Source organism: Gobius niger, assembly GCF_951799975.1.
Source record: "Gobius niger genome assembly, chromosome: 7".
In the NCBI taxonomy this organism is placed as follows: Eukaryota; Metazoa; Chordata; class Actinopteri; order Gobiiformes; family Gobiidae; genus Gobius; species Gobius niger.
The window spans coordinates 38,720,275-38,739,540 of NC_136858.1; the positions used below are offsets into that span (position 1 = coordinate 38,720,275).

The 19,266-nt window shown below is 40.8% G+C and overlaps 1 protein-coding gene across 1 annotated transcript in view; it reads left to right on the forward strand.

Annotated features, from left to right (window-relative positions):
* Positions 1-18,734, forward strand: part of lamb1a (laminin, beta 1a) — a 112,782-nt gene extending 94,048 nt beyond the window's left edge. Inside the window, exons 24-32 of the mRNA XM_079560563.1 lie at positions 1-169; positions 3,047-3,288; positions 3,356-3,562; positions 5,271-5,415; positions 5,496-5,703; positions 7,331-7,472; positions 12,189-12,365; positions 12,442-12,601; positions 18,584-18,734. The exon at positions 1-169 is cut by the window's left edge and continues 16 nt beyond it. Of these exons, the coding sequence (XP_079416689.1) occupies positions 1-169; positions 3,047-3,288; positions 3,356-3,562; positions 5,271-5,415; positions 5,496-5,703; positions 7,331-7,472; positions 12,189-12,365; positions 12,442-12,601; positions 18,584-18,723 (1,590 nt within the window). The 3' untranslated portion in view covers positions 18,724-18,734. The remainder of the gene's footprint in view (positions 170-3,046; positions 3,289-3,355; positions 3,563-5,270; positions 5,416-5,495; positions 5,704-7,330; positions 7,473-12,188; positions 12,366-12,441; positions 12,602-18,583) is intronic.
* The last annotated feature ends 532 nt before the right edge of the window (positions 18,735-19,266 follow it).

Consider the following 19,266-nt stretch of genomic DNA (forward strand, 5'->3'; position numbering starts at 1 on the left):
CTGACCGAGTCCCTGAACTCCACAGAGCAGGCCCTGGCTCAGACCTCAGACCAGGATCAGGAGGTCCAGACCAGACTGGACTCTCTGAGCTCAGACTCTCACAAACTGGAGCAAACGGTCCAGAAGCTGATCGACCAGGTGGAGTTCATCAAGAACTCGGACATCAGAGGTGAGAGCGAGACAAAGGAAGCGCTCTTTCAGGCCTGGACACAAAGCTGTTGGTTCTCATCATCATTTTTCCTATATTAACCCCTTAACTCCCACCTGAACCGAGAGCATTTTCTCCAGTTTGGCTTTACCCCAATGCAAAAGCTTCTGGAAAAAAGCTGTGAAAATAGCAACAAAACTGAGACGAAAACAATGATGGAAATGTGACAAAAAAGTGACAAAAAATTGCTGAAAAAGTGGCAAAAATTTCACAAGAAATTGACAAAAAATTGACGGAAAAAAATGACAAAAATTTGACAAAAAATAGATTTTTTGTCAAATTGTCAAAAAAATTGGAAAAAAAAATTGAAAAAATTGACAAAATTTTTTGTTAATTTTTCTCATTTTTTCGTCAATTATTTTTGTCAATTTTTTTTCAATTTTTTGTCGTTTTTTTGTCATTTTTCGTCATTTTTTTGTCAATTTTTTTAATTTTTTTTGTCAAATTTGTATCAAATTTTTGTCATTTTTTTCCTCAATTTTTCCTCAAATTTTTTTCCATCATTGTTTTCGTCTCATTTTATACAGGGCAGTTATTCTAATTTACTGCATTTACAGACCAACAGAAGGTTTGTCATCATTGCTGAAAAAGTGGCAAAAATTTCACAAGAAATTGACAAGAAATTGACAAAAAATTGACGGAAAAAAATGACAAAAATGTGACAAAATTTGACAAAAAATTTATAAAAAATTGACGAAAAAATGTGACAAAAATTTACGAAAATGACAAAAATGTGACACAAAAAATGACAAAAATGTGACAAAATGACCAAAAAAAATGACCAAAAAGTACAAAAATGAGTTGAATACCCAATAAAAAAAAAAAATCTGATGACGTGAGGAAAAAGATCCTCTCGGTTCAGGCGGGAGTTAAGAGGTTAAGAGGCCGCTATAAATTGCATTAGACAAAATACTTTCCTATAGAGAAAATATGTAGAAAAGACTCCACCGCTTCATAGCAGAGGCTTTGTCTCCCTCTACAGGCCAGAATATGGCACTACACAGGTACTCCTCATCTGTGTGAAGTACAGTCACCAGTTTGGAAATGCTTTTAATGTATTTTTAGTATCTTTTGAACCTGGACAATCCCTTCCTGTAAAAACCTGGAAGATAATTTTACATCAATTTCTGCAAAATGGACTTTTTCAAACTTTCCATCATGTTATTCTGTCTCTCCCTCATTAAAAACATGGCTGAAGTGTTGCCTTGGCACATTCACGTATTTCTGAGTAATCTGTAAAAACTCTGATGGCGGCCATTTTAGGGATAGGTTTGCCTGAGTCCTCCTAGGAACGCCCCCACCTCCTGGAGACGCCTCCGAGCTTTGGTCACCAGCCGAGTAACCAACCACTGCTCCTCAGCAGAACCCCCTCCCCACTGATGCCACAGACAGCGTGTGGAGGGGGCGTGTCTAAAGGCTCAGAGGTTCTTAAAGAGACAGAGGCCTATTTCAAGACATTCACTACAGCCATTTTGAGAGAGACATTTTATACAAGGCAGTTATTCTAATTTACTGCATTTACAGACCAACAGAAGGTTTGTCATCATTGTAGTGTGATATAGACTGGTGCTATGGGACTGACAAAAGCAGAACACCCCCTCTTTAACCTCTTAACTCCCGCCTGAACCGAGAGGTTTTTCGTCAATTTTTCGTCATTTTTTGTCACATTTTAGTCTTTTTTTTTCCGTCAATTTTTTATAATTTTTTTTGTCAAAATTTATCAATTTTTTGTAATTTTTTGTCCATTTTTTCATTTTTTTTGTCAATTTTTTATCAATTTTTTGTCATTTTTTTGTCAAATTTTTGTCATTTTTTTGTCAAATTTTTCAATTTTTTTGTAATTTTTGGTAATTTTTTGTGTATTTTTTTTTGTCAAATTTTTTATCAATTTTTTGTCATTTTTTGCCAATTTTTCGTCATTTTTTTTGTCATTTTTTTTGTCAATTTTTTGTCAAATTTCTGTCATTTTTTCCTCAATTTTTCCTCAAATGTTTTGGCACTTTTTTGTCACATTTCCATCATTGTTTTCGTCTCATTTTATACAAGGCAGTTATTCTAATTTACTGCATTTACAGACCAACAGAAGGTTTGTCATCATTGTAGTGTGATATAGACTGGTGCTGTGACTGACAAAAGCAGAACACCCCCTCTTTAACCTCTTAACTCCCGCCTGAACCGAGAGGTTTTTTGTCAATTTTTCGTCATTTTTTGTCACATTTTAGTCTTTTTTTTTCCGTCAATTTTTTATAATTTTTTTGTCAAAATTTATCAATTTTTTGTAATTTTCTGTCCATTTTTTCATTTTATTTGTCAATTTTTTATCAATTTTTTGTCATTTTTTTGTCAAATTTTTGTCATTTTTTTGTCAAATTTTTTAAATTTTTTGTAATTTTTTGTAATTTTTTGTGTATTTTTTTTGTCAAATTTTTTATCAATTTTTTGTCATTTTTTGCCAATTTTTCGTCATTTTTTTTGTCATTTTTTTTGTCAATTTTTTGTCATTTTTAGTCCATTTTTTCCAATTTTTTTTGTCAATTTTTTATCAAATTTCTGTCAATTTTTCCTCAATTTTTCCTCAAATGTTTTGTCACTTTTTTGTCACATTTCCATCATTGTTTTATACAAGGCAGTTATTTACTGCATTTACAGACCAGCAGAAGGTTTGTCATCATTGTAGTGTGATATAGACTGGTGCTGTGGGACTGACAAAAGCAGAATACCCCCTATTTTCCAACAAAGAAATTAGGGTCAAATTATTTCCAAATTCTTGCATCAAAGCCACTCTCCCCACTCTAAATGTCTTTGCGTGTTCTGGACTTATGATCTTCTCATGTCCAGGAGCGACGGCCAGCGTGAGCAAATACTTCCTCCGGTCTCAGGCGGCGGAGGCTCGAGCCAACGCCTCCACGGTGGATCCCAACAGCCCCGTGGAGGCCTCGGCCAAACTGCGGCAGCTCACGGAGGACAGGCTGAACCAGACGTCCGCGGACTTCCTGAGGAACCACACGGAGCACGCGCAGAGGCTGGACGACCTGGCCGGGGAGCTGCAGGGCCTGGACCTGTCCGAGCTCAGTCAGAAGGTACGGGACTAAACCAGGCGAGTCGTGTTTCCGCCGTGTGTCCCTGACCCGCTCTGTGCCTCTGCAGACCTGCGGCGGCGGCGTGTCCCGGGACGCCTGCTCCTCGTCCCCCTGTGGAGGCCTGGGCTGCGTGGATCCAGAGGGACGTCCCAAGTGCGGAGGGGAGGGCTGCGGGGGTCTGCTGAGCTCAGCCAAGAGCGCCTGGACCGGAGCGCGGGACTCTGAGCAGGAACTCCTCAGCGCCATCGAGGAGGTGGAGCGGCTGTCCAAGATGGTGAGGCAGGAAGGAGGTCCCGGGTCCCAGGTCCCAGGTCCCAGGTCCCAGGTCCCGGGTCCCAGGTCCCAGGTCCCAGGTCGCAGGTCCCGGGTCCCAGGTCCCAGGTCCCAGGTCCCAGGTCCCGGGTCCCGGGTCCCAGGTCCCAGGTCCCGGGTCCCAGGTCCCGGGTCCCAGGTCCCAGGTCCCAGGTCCCAGGTCCCAGGTCCCGGGTCCCAGGTCCCGGGTCCCAGGTCCCAGGTCCCACCCAGGTCCCAGGTCCCAGGTCCCAGGTCCCGGGTCCCAGGTCCCAGGTCGCAGGTCCCGGGTCCCAGGTCCCAGGTCCCAGGACCCAGGTCCCAGGTCCCAGGTCCCGGGTCCCGGGTCCCAGGTCCCGGGTCCCAGGTCCCAGGTCCCAGGTCCCAGGTCCCAGGTCCCAGGTCCCAGGTCCCAGGTCCCAGGTCCCAGGTCCCACCCAGGTCCCAGGTCCCAGGTCCCAGGTCCCGGGTCCCAGGTCCCAGGTCGCAGGTCCCGGGTCCCAGGTCCCAGGTCCCAGGACCCAGGTCCCAGGTCCCAGGTCCCAGGTCCCGGGCCGGACGCATGATTATTTTGTACCGTAATGTGGTCACAGTGCAGTGGCTACAGCAGCGTAACGAGCTTTTTGACTGTGCTGACAAGGCCGTGGGAACCCAGGGTGCTGAGGGCGCTGCAGCACTCCCCTGGTGGATAGTTTGTGAACTGCAGGCAATATTAACCCCTTAACTCCCACCTGAACCGAGCACATTTTCTCCAGCTTTACCCCAATCCAAAAGCTTCTGGAAAAAAGGTGTGGAAATGGCAACAAAACTGAGACGAAAACAAGGATGAAAATGTGAAAAAAGCGAGAAAACATTGACGAGACAGTGAGAAAAAATGTACAAAAAATGACAAAAATTTGACAAAAATTTGAAGAAAAATTGAAAAGAAATGGACGAAAAAGTGACAAAAAAATAATTTTAAAAATTGACAAAAAAATTGACAAATTTGACGAAAAATTTAGAAAAAAATGGACGAAAAAATGATAAGAATTTGACGAAAAAGTGACAAAAAAGTGAGAAAAATTTGACAAAAAAATGACAAAAATGTGACAAAAAAATGATGAAAAAAGTGTGAAAAATTTGTTGAAAAATTGAGAAATGGACGAAAAAGTGACAAAAATTTAGAAAAAATGACAAAAATGGACAAAAAAGTGAGAAAAATTTGACGAAAAATTAGAAAAAATGGACGAAAAATTGACGAAAAATTAGAAAAAATTGACAAAAAATGGAGAAAAAATGGACGAAAAAGTGATTAGAATTTTACCAAAAAAATGCGAATAATTTGATGAAAAAGTGACAAAAAAGTCACGAAAATTTGACAAAAATGAGTCGACTGCCCAACAAAAAAGTGATGAAAAAAAATCTGCCGTGAGGAAAAAGATCCATTTAGTTTTGTAGGTCTTTCAAATGAGGCGTCACACTGGCCTACAGGATTTGGGTAAAGCTGAACTAGAGAAAATGCTCTCGGTTCAGGCGGGAGTTAAGAGGTTAATCAATAGGATTTATGCACAGAAACAGTATTTTGGGGGTAGATTCTGTCCCTCAGCGCCCCCTAAAACATCTCCCCACGGCTCTGTGTGCTGATGTTTGTGCTGATGCTGATGTTTGTGCTGATGTTTGTGCTGATGCTGATGCTGATGTTTGCGCTGCAGGTGTCTGAGGCCAAAGTGAGGGCGGACGAGGCCAAACTGAGCGCGCAGGACGTCCTTCTGAAAACCAACCGCACCAAAAGCCGAGTGGAGCAGAGCAACCAGGAGCTCCGAGCGCTGATCCGGCAGATCCGAGACTTCCTCACGCGTCAGTGCAGTCGCCACAACACCTGCTTTAGCATCGGGAACACACTTTGTCATTAAAACCTTTCCTCTGAAACCCCCCAGAGGACTCGGCCGACCTGGAGAGCATCGAGCTGGTGGCCAACGAGGTGCTGGCCATGCAGATGCCCACCAGGCCCGAGCAGCTGCAGAACCTGACGGAGGAGATCCGCCAGAGGGTGCAGGAGCTGGGCAGCATCGAGGACATCCTGGAGCAGAGCAGCCAGGACATCCAGAGGGCGGAGGGGCTGCTGGGACAGGCCCGACAGGCCAGGTACAGAGCAGGGCTTTACTCAGACTAGGGCTGCTCGATTATTGAAGAAATAATAATCACGATTATTTTTGTCATAATTGAAATCACGATTATTCAAACGATTATTTGTTGCCTTTAAAAAATCCATCAAAAAAGTGACAAAAATCCATTAAAAAAAAGACAAAAATCCAGCAAAAAAAAAGACAAAAATTCAGCAAAAAAATGACAAAAATCCAGCAAAAAAAGACAAAAATCCAGCAAAAAAGTGACAAAAATCCATCAAAAAAAGTGACAAAAATCCATCAAAAAAGTGACAAAAATCCAGCAAAAAAAAGACAAAAATCCATTAAAAAAGTGACAAAAATCCATCAAAAAAGTGACAAAAATCCATCAAAAAAGTGACAAAAATCCATCAAAAAAGTGACAAAAATCCAGCAAAAAAGTGACAAAAATCCAGCAAAAAAAAGACAAAAATCCAGCAAAAAAGTGACAAAAATCCATCAAAAAAGTGACAAAAATCCATCAAAAAATGACAAAAATCCATCAAAAAAGTGACAAAAATCCAGCTAAAAAAGATGAAAATCCATCAAAAAATGACAAAAATCCATCAAAAAATGACAAAAATCCATCAAAAAAGTGAAAAAAATCCATTAAAAAAAAGACAAAAATCCATCAAAAAGTGACAAAAATCCAGCAAAAAAAATGACAAAAATCCAGCAAAAAAAGACAAAAATCCAGCAGAAAAATGACAAAAATCCAGCAAAAAAAATGACAAAAATCCATCAAAAAAAAAGACAAAAATCCATCAAAAAAAAGACAAAAATCCATAAAAAAAAGACAAAAATCCATCAAAAAAAGACGAAAATCAATCCATTGTCTTGTTTTAAGGAAAAAACTCTGCCAATGGGGTCAGCATTTTATTCTTGCTAAGAATTCTTATTTCTAGAATATTTTTCTCATCATAAAACAAGAAAGAAACAGTAAATTTAAGCAAATAAATAACTAGAATTAAGCAAAATGTCCTCAGAAAATGGAATAATTTATGGAAAACATTCTTATTTAGTGAAAAATTGTGGATATTTTACTTAAATGTTGCTTGATTTAAGCAAAATGTTCTTAATAAATACTAATATTTAAGAAAAGTATTGCCGCGCCCGGAGACCCGCCTCCATGATGTGGAGCCAGAATCACCTGCTGGAGGATTCACCTATTGTACATGTTTTTAGTGGTAGACACGGGGAGAACATGCTCCACACAGAAAGACCCCGTCCTGGTGGGAATCGAACCCGGGACCTTTGAGCTGTGAAGCTGAGGCTCTAACCGCTAATATTCTTTGTCTAAAACTGAAGAAGATTCAAAAAGTTTTTCTTTCTTGTTACAAGAAAAAATGACATGTTTTTAGCAAATTTATCTGAACAACAAATGGCCAGATTTTATTTCCTAAAACAAGATTTTTTTTCTCAAGAAAACTTTGCTCCACAAAACATTATTACTTTTGAGGGAAAAAATAAGAACTTATTTCTTAAAGTAAAACATTTTTTACTTGCTTAGAATCCTCTTTTTGCAGTGCAGTGGAGTGAGAAACTGAGTGGTGCTGATTTGAGTGCTTAGGTTTGGATAAACAGTTGTTTCTTACTTTGTGTTTCAGCGCTGAAGCGGCGGACGTGAAGGACTCTGCGCAGAAGGTGAAGCAGGCTCTGGAGGAGGCTCAGAAAGCTCAGACCTCGGCCTCAAACGCAGTGAAACAGGCCACGCAGGACATCCAGACGACCAACAAGCTCCTGTCCACGGTCAGTCCCGGCTCAGCCTCTCACCTCACATGTACTCTCCTCCTGACCCTCTCCATCCATGTGTTCTCTCCTCCTGATCCTCTCCATCCATGCGTTCTCTCCTCCTGACCCTCTCCATCCATGTGTTCTCTCCTCCTGACCCTCTCCATCCTCGTGTTCTCTCCTCCTGACCCTCTCCATCCATGTGTTCTCTCCTCCTGACCCTCTCCATCCATGTGTTCTCTCCTCCTGACCCTCTCCATCCATGTGTTCTCTCCTCCTGACCCTCTCCATCCATGCGTTCTCTCCTCCTGACCCTCTCCATCCATGTGTTCTCTCCTCCTGATCCTCTCCATCCTCGTGTTCTCTCCTCCTGACCCTCTCCATCCATGCGTTCTCTCCTCCTAACCCTCTCCATCCATGTGTTCTCTCCTCCTGACCCTCTCCATCCTCGTGTTCTCTCCTCCTGACCCTCTCCATCCATGTGTTCTCTCCTCCTAACCCTCTCCATCCATGTGTTCTCTCCTCCTGACCCTCTCCATCCTCGTGTTCTCTCCTCCTGACCCTCTCCATCCTCGTGTTCTCTCCTCCTGACCCTCTCCATCCTCGTGTTCTCTCCTCCTGACCCTCTCCATCCTCGTGTTCTCTCCTCCTAACCCTCTCCATCCTCGTGTTCTCTCCTCCTGACCCTCTCCATCCATGTGTTCTCTCCTCCTCACCCTCTCCATCCATGTGTTCTCTCCTCCTGACCCTCTCCATCCATGTGTTCTCTCCTCCTGACCCTCTCCATCCACGTGTTCTCTCCTCCTGACCCTCTCCATCCATGTGTTCTCTCCTCCTCACCCTCTCCATCCATGTGTTCTCTCCTCCTGACCCTCTCCATCCATGTGTTCTCTCCTCCTGACCCTCTCCATCCATGTGTTCTCTCCTCCTGACCCTCTCCATCCATGTGTTCTCTCCTCCTGACCCTCTCCATCCATGTGTTCTCTCCTCCTGACCCTCTCCATCCTCGTGTTCTCTCCTCCTGACCCTCTCCATCCATGTGTTCTCTCCTCCTCACCCTCTCCATCCATGTGTTCTCTCCTCCTGACCCTCTCCATCCATGTGTTCTCTCCTCCTGACCCTCTCCATCCATGTGTTCTCTCCTCCTGACCCTCTCCATCCTCGTGTTCTCTCCTCCTGACCCTCTCCATCCATGTGTTCTCTCCTCCTGACCCTCTCCATCCTCGTGTTCTCTCCTCCTGACCCTCTCCATCCTCGTGTTCTCTCCTCCTGACCCTCTCCATCCTCGTGTTCTCTCCTCCTGACCCTCTCCATCCATGTGTTCTCTCCTCCTGACCCTCTCCATCCATGTGTTCTCTCCTCCTGACCCTCTCCATCCATGTGTTCTCTCCTCCTGACCCTCTCCATCCTCGTGTTAAGTTTTTGTCATTTTTTTGTTATTTTTTTGTCATTTTTTTGTCATTTTTTTGTCATTTTTTTTGTCAAATTTTCATCAAATTTTTGTTATTTTTTGTATTTTTTTTGGTCAGTTTTTTGTCATTTTTTTGTCAAATTTTCATCACATTTTTTGTCATTTTTTGTCATTTTTTCGTCCATTTTTTATCAATTTTTTTGTCCCTTTTTTGTCAAATTTCAATGACTTGAATTGAGGAAATGTTTCTTGTTTTGAGCGGTTTTCACTCATTCTCTCCTCCTGACCCTCTCCATCCTCGTGTTCTCTCCTCCTCACCCTCTCCATCCATGTGTTCTCTCCTCCTGACCCTCTCCATCCATGTGTTCTCTCCTCCTGACCCTCTCCATCCATGTGTTCTCTCCTCCTGACCCTCTCCATCCATGTGTTCTCTCCTCCTGACCCTCTCCATCCATGTGTTCTCTCCTCCTGACCCTCTCCATCCTCGTGTTAAGTTTTTGTCATTTTTTTGTATTTTTTTGTCATTTTTTTGTTATTTTTTTGTCATTTTTTTGTATTTTTTTGTCATTTTTTTGTTATTTTTTTGTCATTTTTTTGTTATTTTTTTGTTATTTTTTTGTTATTTTTTTCTCATTTTTTTGTATTTTTTTGTCATTTTTTTGTTATTTTTTTTGTCATTTTTTTGTTATTTTTTAGTATTTTTTTGTCATTTTTTTGTTATTTTTTTGTCATTTTTTTGTATTTTTTTGTCATTTTTTTGTATTTTTTTGTCATTTTTTTGTATTTTTTGTCATTTTTTTGTATTTTTTTGTCATTTTTTTGTTATTTTTTTGTCATTTTTTTGTCATTTTTTTGTTATTTTTTTGTCATTTTTTTGTCATTTTTTTGTATTTTTTTGTCATTTTTTTGTTATTTTTTTGTCATTTTTTTGTATTTTTTTGTCATTTTTTTGTTATTTTTTTGTCGTTTTTTTGTATTTTTTTGTCATTTTTTTGTTATTTTTTTGTCATTTTTTTGTTTTTTTTTGTCATTTTTTTGTCATTTTTTTGTCATTTTTTTTGTCAAATTTTCATCCAATTTTTGTCATTTTTTGTATTTTTTTTTCTTCAGTTTTTTGTCATTTTTTTGTTATTTTTTGTATTTGTTTTGGTCAGTTTTTTGTCATTTTTTTGTCAAATTTTCATCACATTTTTTGTCATTTTTTCGTCCATTTTTTATCAATTTTTTTGTCCCTTTTTTGTCAAATTTCAATGACTTGAATTGAGGAAATGTTTCTTGTTTTGAGCGGTTTTCACTCATTCTCTCCTCCTGACCCTCTCCATCCTCGTGTTCTCTCCTCCTGACCCTCTCCATCCTCGTGTTAAGTTTTTGTCATTTTTTTGTATTTTTTTGTCATTTTTTTGTCATTTTTTTGTCATTTTTTTTGTCAAATTTTCATCAAATTTTTGTCATTTTTTGTATTTTTTTTTCTTCAGTTTTTTGTCATTTTTTTGTTATTTTTTGTATTTTTTTTGGTCAGTTTTTTGTCATTTTTTTGTCAAATTTTCATCACATTTTTTGTCATTTTTTCGTCCATTTTTTTAATCAATTTTTTTGTCCCTTTTTTGTCAAATTTCAATGACTTGAATTGAGAAAATGTTTCTTGTTTTGAGCGGTTTTCACTCATTCTCTCCTCCTGACCCTCTCCATCCTCGTGTTCTCTCCTCCTGACCCTCTCCATCCATGTGTTCTCTCCTCCTGACCCTCTCCATCCATGCGTTCTCTCCTCCTGACCCTCTCCATCCATGCGTTCTCTCCTCCTGACCCTCTCCATCCATGTGTTCTCTCCTCCTGATCCTCTCCATCCATGTGTTCTCTCCTCCTGACCCTCTCCATCCATGTGTTCTCACCTCCTCACCCTCTCCATCCATGTGTTCTCTCCTCCTGATCCTCTCCATCCATGTGTTCTCTCCTCCTGACCCTCTCCATCCACGTGTTCTCTCCTCCTGATCCTCTCCATCCATGTGTTCTCTCCTCCTGACCCTCTCCATCCATGTGTTCTCTCCTCCTGATCCTCTCCATCCATGTGTTCTCTCCTCCTGACCCTCTCCATCCATGTGTTCTCTCCTCCTGATCCTCTCCATCCATGTGTTCTCTCCTCCTGACCCTCTCCATCCTCGTGTTCTCTCCTCCTGACCCTCTCCATCCATGTGTTCTCTCCTCCTGACCCTCTCCATCCATGTGTTCTCTCCTCCTGATCCTCTCCATCCATGTGTTCTCTCCTCCTGACCCTCTCCATCCATGTGTTCTCTCCTCCTGACCCTCTCCATCCTCGTGTTCTCTCCTCCTGATCCTCTCCATCCATGCGTTAAGTTTTTGTCATTTTTTTGTATTTTTTTGTTATTTTTTTGTCATTTTTTTGTCATTTTTTTGTCATTTTTTTGTCATTTTTTTTGTCAAATTTTCATCAAATTTTTGTCATTTTTTGTATTTTTTTTTCTTCAGTTTTTTGTCATTTTTTTGTTATTTTTTGTATTTTTTTTTGTCATTTTTTTGTCATTTTTTTGTCAAATTTTCATCACATTTTTTGTCATTTTTTCGTCCATTTTTTCGTCCATTTTTTATCAATTTTTTTGTCCCTTTTTTGTCAAATTTCAATGACTTGAATTGAGGAAATGTTTCTTGTTTTGAGCGGTTTTCACTCATTCTCTCCTCCTGACCCTCTCCATCCTCGTGTTCTCTCCTCCTGACCCTCTCCATCCATGTGTTCTCTCCTCCTGACCCTCTCCATCCATGTGTTCTCTCCTCCTGACCCTCTCCATCCATGTGTTCTCTCCTCCTGACCCTCTCCATCCATGTGTTCTCTCCTCCTGACCCTCTCCATCCTCGTGTTCTCTCCTCATGACCCTCTCCATCCTCGTGTTAAGTTTTTGTCATTTTTTTGTATTTTTTTGTCATTTTTTTGTTATTTTTTTGTCATTTTTTTGTTATTTTTTTGTCATTTTTTTGTCAAATTTTCATAAAATTTTTGTCATTTTTTGTATTTTTTTTTCTTTAGTTTTTTGTCATTTTTTTGTTATTTTTTGTATTTTTTTTGGTCAGTTTTTTGTCATTTTTTTGTCAAATTTTCATCACATTTTTTGTCATTTTTTCGTCCATTTTTTATCAATTTTTTTGTCCCTTTTTTGTCAAATTTCAATGACTTGAATTGAGGAAATGTTTCTTGTTTTGAGCGGTTTTCACTCATTCTCTCCTCCTGACCCTCTCCATCCTCGTGTTCTCTCCTCCTGACCCTCTCCATCCATGTGTTCTCTCCTCCTGACCCTCTCCATCCTCGTGTTCAGGTGGAGTCTGAAACGGCAGACGCGGAGCAGAAGCTGACCCGGGCGGCCGAGCGAGTCCAGAACCTCGAACACAACGTGACTTCACTGCGAGACAAGGCCCTGAACGTGTCCCTGAGCTCCGAGCGAACCCGAGAAGACGCCGCCGCCATCGAGGAGGTCGCGGAGCAGGTCCAAAAGGTGAAGCTTCTCAGGTCTTCTCACTGAAGTCACTGTGGCAGCTCCCAGTTCTAACCAGTGTGGATCATCTCCTCAGGACCTGGACTCTCGCATTAAGGAGAAATACTCCACGGTGGAGAAGCTGGTGGACGAAAAGGCAGGAGGTTTGGCCGACGCGAAGAAACGAGCCGAGTCTCTGCAGAACGAGGCCAAAGATCTGCTGCTCCAGGCCAGCACCAAGCTCCAGCTGCTCAGAGGTCAGGCTTCACCAACACCTTCATCCAGTCATGGGTTTATCAGGGCGAGACACGGCAGAGGAGTTTTCACTAAAGAAAATGAGCTGAAATAAGGACGAAATGTATCGAAACGAGTCAGAAACATCTCAGAACAAGTGAAATAATCCAGGACAAATGCCCAACAACTTCTTAACTTTTTGTCATTTTTTTGTATTTTTTTTGTATTTTTTTGTCATTTTTTTGTCATTTTTTTGTCATTTTTTTGGTCATTTTTTTGCATTTTTTTGTCAAATTTTCATCACATTTTTGTCATTTTTTTAATTTTTTTTTTAAATTTTTTGTCATTTTTTTTTCCACCACTTTTTTGTAGGTAGTCAACTCGTTTTTGTAACTTTTTTTGGTCATTTTTTTGGTCATTTTTTTTTAATCAAATTTTTGTCATTTTTTTTGGCTACATTTTATTTATTTTTTCGTCATTTTTTGTTTGTTTGTTTTTTTCCCTTTTAATCATTTTTTTTAAAAATTTTTAATCTTTTTTTTTTTTCAATTTTTTTCCAATTTTTTTTCATTTTTTTTTTCAATTTTTCATCATTTTTTAAATCAAATTTTAGTGACATTTTTGCCACTTTTTCATCAGTTTTTCTTCACTTTTTTGTCACGTTTCCATCATTGTTTTCGTCTCAGTTTTCATCCAGTCATGGTTTTATCAGGGCGACTCTGTGGGTCTGAGACTTTTGTCTAGTTTTCTCCCTCATCGTCTTAGCTTCATGTTAAAGTAACTGAACTTGCCCTTTATGATGTTTCTCCTGTTTGGTCAGAGTCGATTCCAAGCCTGATTTATTGTGTTGAACCTCAAAAAACTCAAAAATATTACCAAAGATATTAAAGGTGCACTATGCAACTTTTTATGTTAAAGAAAGTGAATGTTAGTGTGTGTTTGGGCGGCTGTGGCTTCAATAACTGCTCATCACCACCGACAACTGTTTATTTATAAAGCTCTTCTTGGTTCCTTCCTGATTATTTGTTTAATATTATAAATGTCAGGTCAGATGTCGACCCGCTGAGGCCTCGAGTCTCACCGTGTAAAGACAGATTGAGGAAAGAAGGACTTAAATGTCTGGAATGAGGCTCAGAAAACCCTTTATGTGGATCATCTCATGACCTTCCATCAGTTTAAATCCCTCGTAAAGGAGTTTCCTCCACGTGTCGGCTCTTGTTTTTAACTTTAACACATTTTCTTAGTATTGTGTTAGAGTCTAATTGTTCCACTGTTGTCTTATTATTAAAGGAACAGGCCAGCGTTTTTCCACACTGAGATATGTTCTTACCTGAGCTGTGACGAGTTCTTTAGGACCTGTCTGATCTTCAGTCACGTAAACACAGCGCAGACGGCGTTAGCATTTAGCCTCTCCCTCTCTCCTCTATAGCTCCAAAACAGGTCAAGATAGAAGCTACCAAGCTCTTCCACGTTTCCCCTATTTAAATATGGTTACGTGAAGTGTCACACTACAAAGTATAATTACACACAATTAAACAATGTGGATTTTCTAAGCGGATAAAAGGGACTATATTGTAAGGCGTAACACACTACAAAAAGTAAATGTCAAGCATTGGCTTAAATGACTTGAATTGAGGAAATGTTTCTTGTTTTGAGCGGTTTTCACTCATTTAGACACTTTTCCTGATCGGACCGAGTTTGCTTTGCTTGTTTGAGGACATTTCAGACCAGTTCTAGGGTAAATCTCACTTGAAATAACAAAGTAAAACTGCCAATGAGACAAGACCCATTTTCTTTCCCCATTGGCAAAGAAAATGACCTGAAATAAGGACGAAATGTATCGAAACGAGTCAGAAACATCTCAGAACAAGTGAAATAATCTGGGACAAATGCCCAACAACTTCTTAACCAGTCAAAACAACTAACATGTGGATTATTGTGCTCAAACTGAGATGTTTATACTGATCTAGTTAAAAGTCTTTTTGCAGTGTGTAAAGGAGTTTCCTCCATGTGTCTGCTCTTGCACTGCAAAAAGTCAATATCAAGCATTGGCTTAAATGTCTCGAATTGAGAAAATGTTTCTTGTTTTGAGCGGTTTTCATTCAATTAGACTTTTTTCCTGATCGGACCAAGTTTATTTTGCTCTTTTGAGGACGTTTACGACCAGTTCTGAGGTGAATCTCGCCTGAAATAAGAAAGTAAAGCTGCCAATGAGATCCATTGCCTCATTGGCAAAGAAAATGACTTGAAATAAGGACAAAATGTATTGAAACGAGTGAGAAACGTCTCAAAACAAGTGAAATGATCTGGATCAAAAGCCCAACTGCATCTTTCCACATCAAAACATCTCAAATTCGGATTATGCTCAAATTGAGACTTTTATACTAATCTATTTAATTACTTTTTGCAGTGTGTTTTTAAGTTTTACACATGTTCTTAGTGTTAGAGTCTAATTGTTCCACTGTCTTATCGTTAACTGTTATTTACCTTAAGTATGTTTTAACAGGTCTCTCTGGCAAATGAGACATTGAGTCTCAAGAGACCACCTGTATAAATAATAATAATAATAATAATAATTATGAATAATTGCTACTATGTAGTGCTTAGAGGAACTTGTGACACAGGCTTGTAAAGTGCAATACAAGTGTGAGCCTTTGTTATTAATGAAGCTACAGTCGAGCTGGGGCTTTGACCAAATCACAGCTTATTATTATTATTCATTTATTGGAAACATGTCTCTCTATGCGGCCCCGCGACCCCCCCTGCACTAACACATAAACAAAGTTACATAGTGCAACTTTAAGCATTCACTGACCTATGAGACGAGCTGTCAGGTCCAATCAGGAGAGACGGGGGAGGAGCCTGATTGTTTACTCTCCTCCATTTACTTAAGACTATGGCTGCTTCCGAAACGGGCAGATTGCTAAGAGCTCTTACGCCAAACCGGATGTGCGTCAGCGTCCGCCATGGCAAGTAGCCTCCGAATTGGTAAGTCAGTTAGGAAGTAGTTAGGAAAAGGAGCCTCGATGCTAACTATCATAGCCACTTTAGCATAGGGACCTCTGATGCTAACTATCATAGCCACTTTAGCATAGGGACCTCTGATGCTAACTATCATAGCCACTTTAGCATAGGGACCTCTGATGCTAACTATCATAGCCACTTTAGCATAGGGACCTCTGATGCTAACTATCATTGCCACTTTAGCATAGGGACCTCTGATGCTAACTATCATAGCCACTTTAGCATAGGGACCTCTGATGCTAACTATCATAGCCACTTTAGCATAGGGACCTCTGATGCTAACTATCATTGCCACTTTAGCATAGGGACCTCTGATGCTAACTATCATAGCCACTTTAGCATAGGGACCTCTGATGCTAACTATCATAGACACTTTAGCATAGGGACCTCTGATGCTAACTATCATAGCCACTTTAGCATAGGGACCTCTGATGCTAACTATCATAGCCACTTTAGCATAGGGACCTCTGATGCTAACTATCATAGCCACTTTAGCTTAGGGACCTCTGGTGCTAACTATCATAGCCACTTTAGCATAGGGACCTCTGGTGCTAACTATCATAGCCACTTTAGCATAGGGACCTCTGGTGCTAACTATCATAGCCACTTTAGCATAGCGACCTCTGATGCTAACTATCATAGCCACTTTAGCATAGGGACCTCTGGTGCTAACTATCATAGCCACTTTAGCATAGGGACCTCTGATGCTAACTATCATAGCCACTTTAGCATAGGGACCTCTGATGCTAACTATCATAGCCACTTTAGCATAGGGACCTCTGATGCTAACTATCATAGCCACTTTAGCATAGGGACCTCTGATGCTAACTATCATTGCCACTTTAGCATAGGGACCTCTGATGCTAACTATCATAGCCACTTTAGCATAGGGACCTCTGATGCTAACTATCATAGCCACTTTAGCATAGGGACCTCTGATGCTAACTATCATTGCCACTTTAGCATAGGGACCTCTGATGCTAACTATCATAGCCACTTTAGCATAGGGACCTCTGATGCTAACTATCATAGACACTTTAGCATAGGGACCTCTGATGCTAACTATCATAGCCACTTTAGCATAGGGACCTCTGATGCTAACTATCATAGCCACTTTAGCATAGGGACCTCTGATGCTAACTATCATAGCCACTTTAGCTTAGGGACCTCTGGTGCTAACTATCATAGCCACTTTAGCATAGGGACCTCTGGTGCTAACTATCATAGCCACTTTAGCATAGGGACCTCTGGTGCTAACTATCATAGCCACTTTAGCATAGCGACCTCTGATGCTAACTATCATAGCCACTTTAGCATAGGGACCTCTGATGCTAACTATCATAGCCACTTTAGCATAGGGACCTCTGATGCTAACTATCATAGCCACTTTAGCATAGGGACCTCTGATGCTAACTATCATAGCCACTTTAGCATAGGGACCTCTGATGCTAACTATCATAGCCACTTTAGCATAGGGACCTCTGATGCTAACTAACCAGTGATTAGGAGCTATGTGCCGTCCCATAAGCCACTGCGCCAAACCCCCCACCCCCCTCGTCCCCGCCCTCAGTGATTCATGCGGAACCACTGTTGATTGACAGGAGCACATTTAATAATACAAATAATAATAATTAAAAATTAAGATTCTGCACAAGCCAAACTTTATAAAGTGATAAATCCATGTTGTCGTCCCCACAGCTCAGTCACATGTCAGAGTTAAAGAGGAAACTCAGGAAACAGATTAAATGCTTTTGTTTTCATTTAGTAGAAACTTAAGCCACATGGATCATTTGCTGCTGTCGCTTTAAGAAACAGCTGTGGAAATAAAATAAGACTAAAGGGAAATGTTTGGATCATTTGGATTTATTTTTCTCCTTAAATGTCTTTGTTTGGACACTATGTTGTTGTTGTACACTAGGGGGCGACATGCACTTTTGTTTGTCCTGCACTCCACCAATAACTTTAAAGAAGAAGAAAAACAGCTGTTGGTGATGTCACTTCCCTTTCCCCTGTTTAAGGACGGACGGATTGTTCAAATGCTGCTGAAGGTCTAGCTCACTAACTGCACAGATCTAACAGTCGACCCATGAAAGGTTCAGGAGTTAGTTGCTAGTGTTAGAGCTTAGAGGCTATGATTTGATGGTTTCGGATTGAGCCTATCACTTTAAGTGAGCGCTGTCCAACTGTGGACACTTTGCTGTTGTTCCCACACATGTCCAGCAGGTGTCTCTCCACTCAAGGAAATGTCATTCAAAAACTTCTCTCATAGAGTTGTGTTGGCATCTGGCCTCCACGTTACATTCTGGCAGGGGTGCCCAAAGTGCCGCCCGGGGGCCAAATGCGGCCCTCAGACCCGTTTTCTATGGCCCTCATGCTTCTTGTTGAACTGGTGCACATTGTTTTCACTGCAGGTTTAAGAATTCCCCACTTTTAAAGAACAGAGCTGATGTTCTGTTCCCAGGCCTACACTTCAAAAAGTATTTAACTAGATCAGTATAAACATCTCAGTTTGAGCACAATAATCCACATTTTAGTTGTTCTGACTGGTTAAGAAGTTGTTGGGCATTTGTCCCGGATTATTTCACTTGTTCTGAGATGTTTCTGACTCGTTTCGATACATTTCGTCCTTATTTCAGGTCATTTTCTTTGCCAATGGGGAAAGAAAATTGGTCTTATCTCATTGGCAATTTTACTTTCTTATTTCAAGCGAGATTTACCCTAGAACTGGTCTGAAATGTCCTCAAACAAGCAAAGCAAACTCGGTCCGATCAGGAAAAGTGTCTGAATGAGTGAAAACCGCTCAAAACAAGAAACATTTCCTCAATTCAAGTCATTTAAGACAATGCTTGATATTCACTTTTGTAGTGTAAATAAATAAACGGTTTACACCCAGCAGAATCTGTGCTGCTCTGACCATTGTCTGTGCAGATTCCAACATGTGGCCCTTCAACTCTCAATGGTTTGTTTCTGGTTTGTTTCAGACCTGGAGAAGTCGTACGAGGACAATCAGGCGACGCTGGAGCAGAAGGCGGAGCAGCTGGTGGAGCTGGAGTCTGCGGTGAAGGAGCTGCTGCAGGAGATCAGCCAGAAGGTCACAGTGTACAGCACCTGCCTGCTCTAACAGAAGATCACACCTGCTCCAAGATCACACCTGCTCTAACAGAAGATCACACCGACCTGCTCCAGGGCGGGGCTGGGACTGAAAAACCAGCCCTGGACTCTGGTCAGCCTGGCCTAAATCAGCGTAAATGTGACACTTCCACAAATACACATGTGAACCTCTGACCCCCCGCCTTAACCCAGAGCATTTTCTCCAGCTCGGCTTTGCCCAAATCTAAAAGCTTCTTGACTGGAGAGCAACACTGTAACGTCTCATGTTTCTGATGCTTTTTCATTACTTTTTTGTGGCTTTTTCGTTGTGTTTTTGTCACTTTTTTGTTGCTCTTCCAGGGCATTTTTGTTTTTTGGATGCTTTTCTTTTAACCCCTTAACTCCCGCCTGAACCGAGAGCATTTTCTCCAGTTTGGTTTTACCCCCAATCCAAAAGCTTCTGGAAAAAAGTTGTGAAAATAGCGACAAGACTGAGACGAAAACAATGATGGAAATGTGAAAAAAATGTCACTAGAAATGGACGGAAAAATGACAGAAATGTGACAAAAAAAGA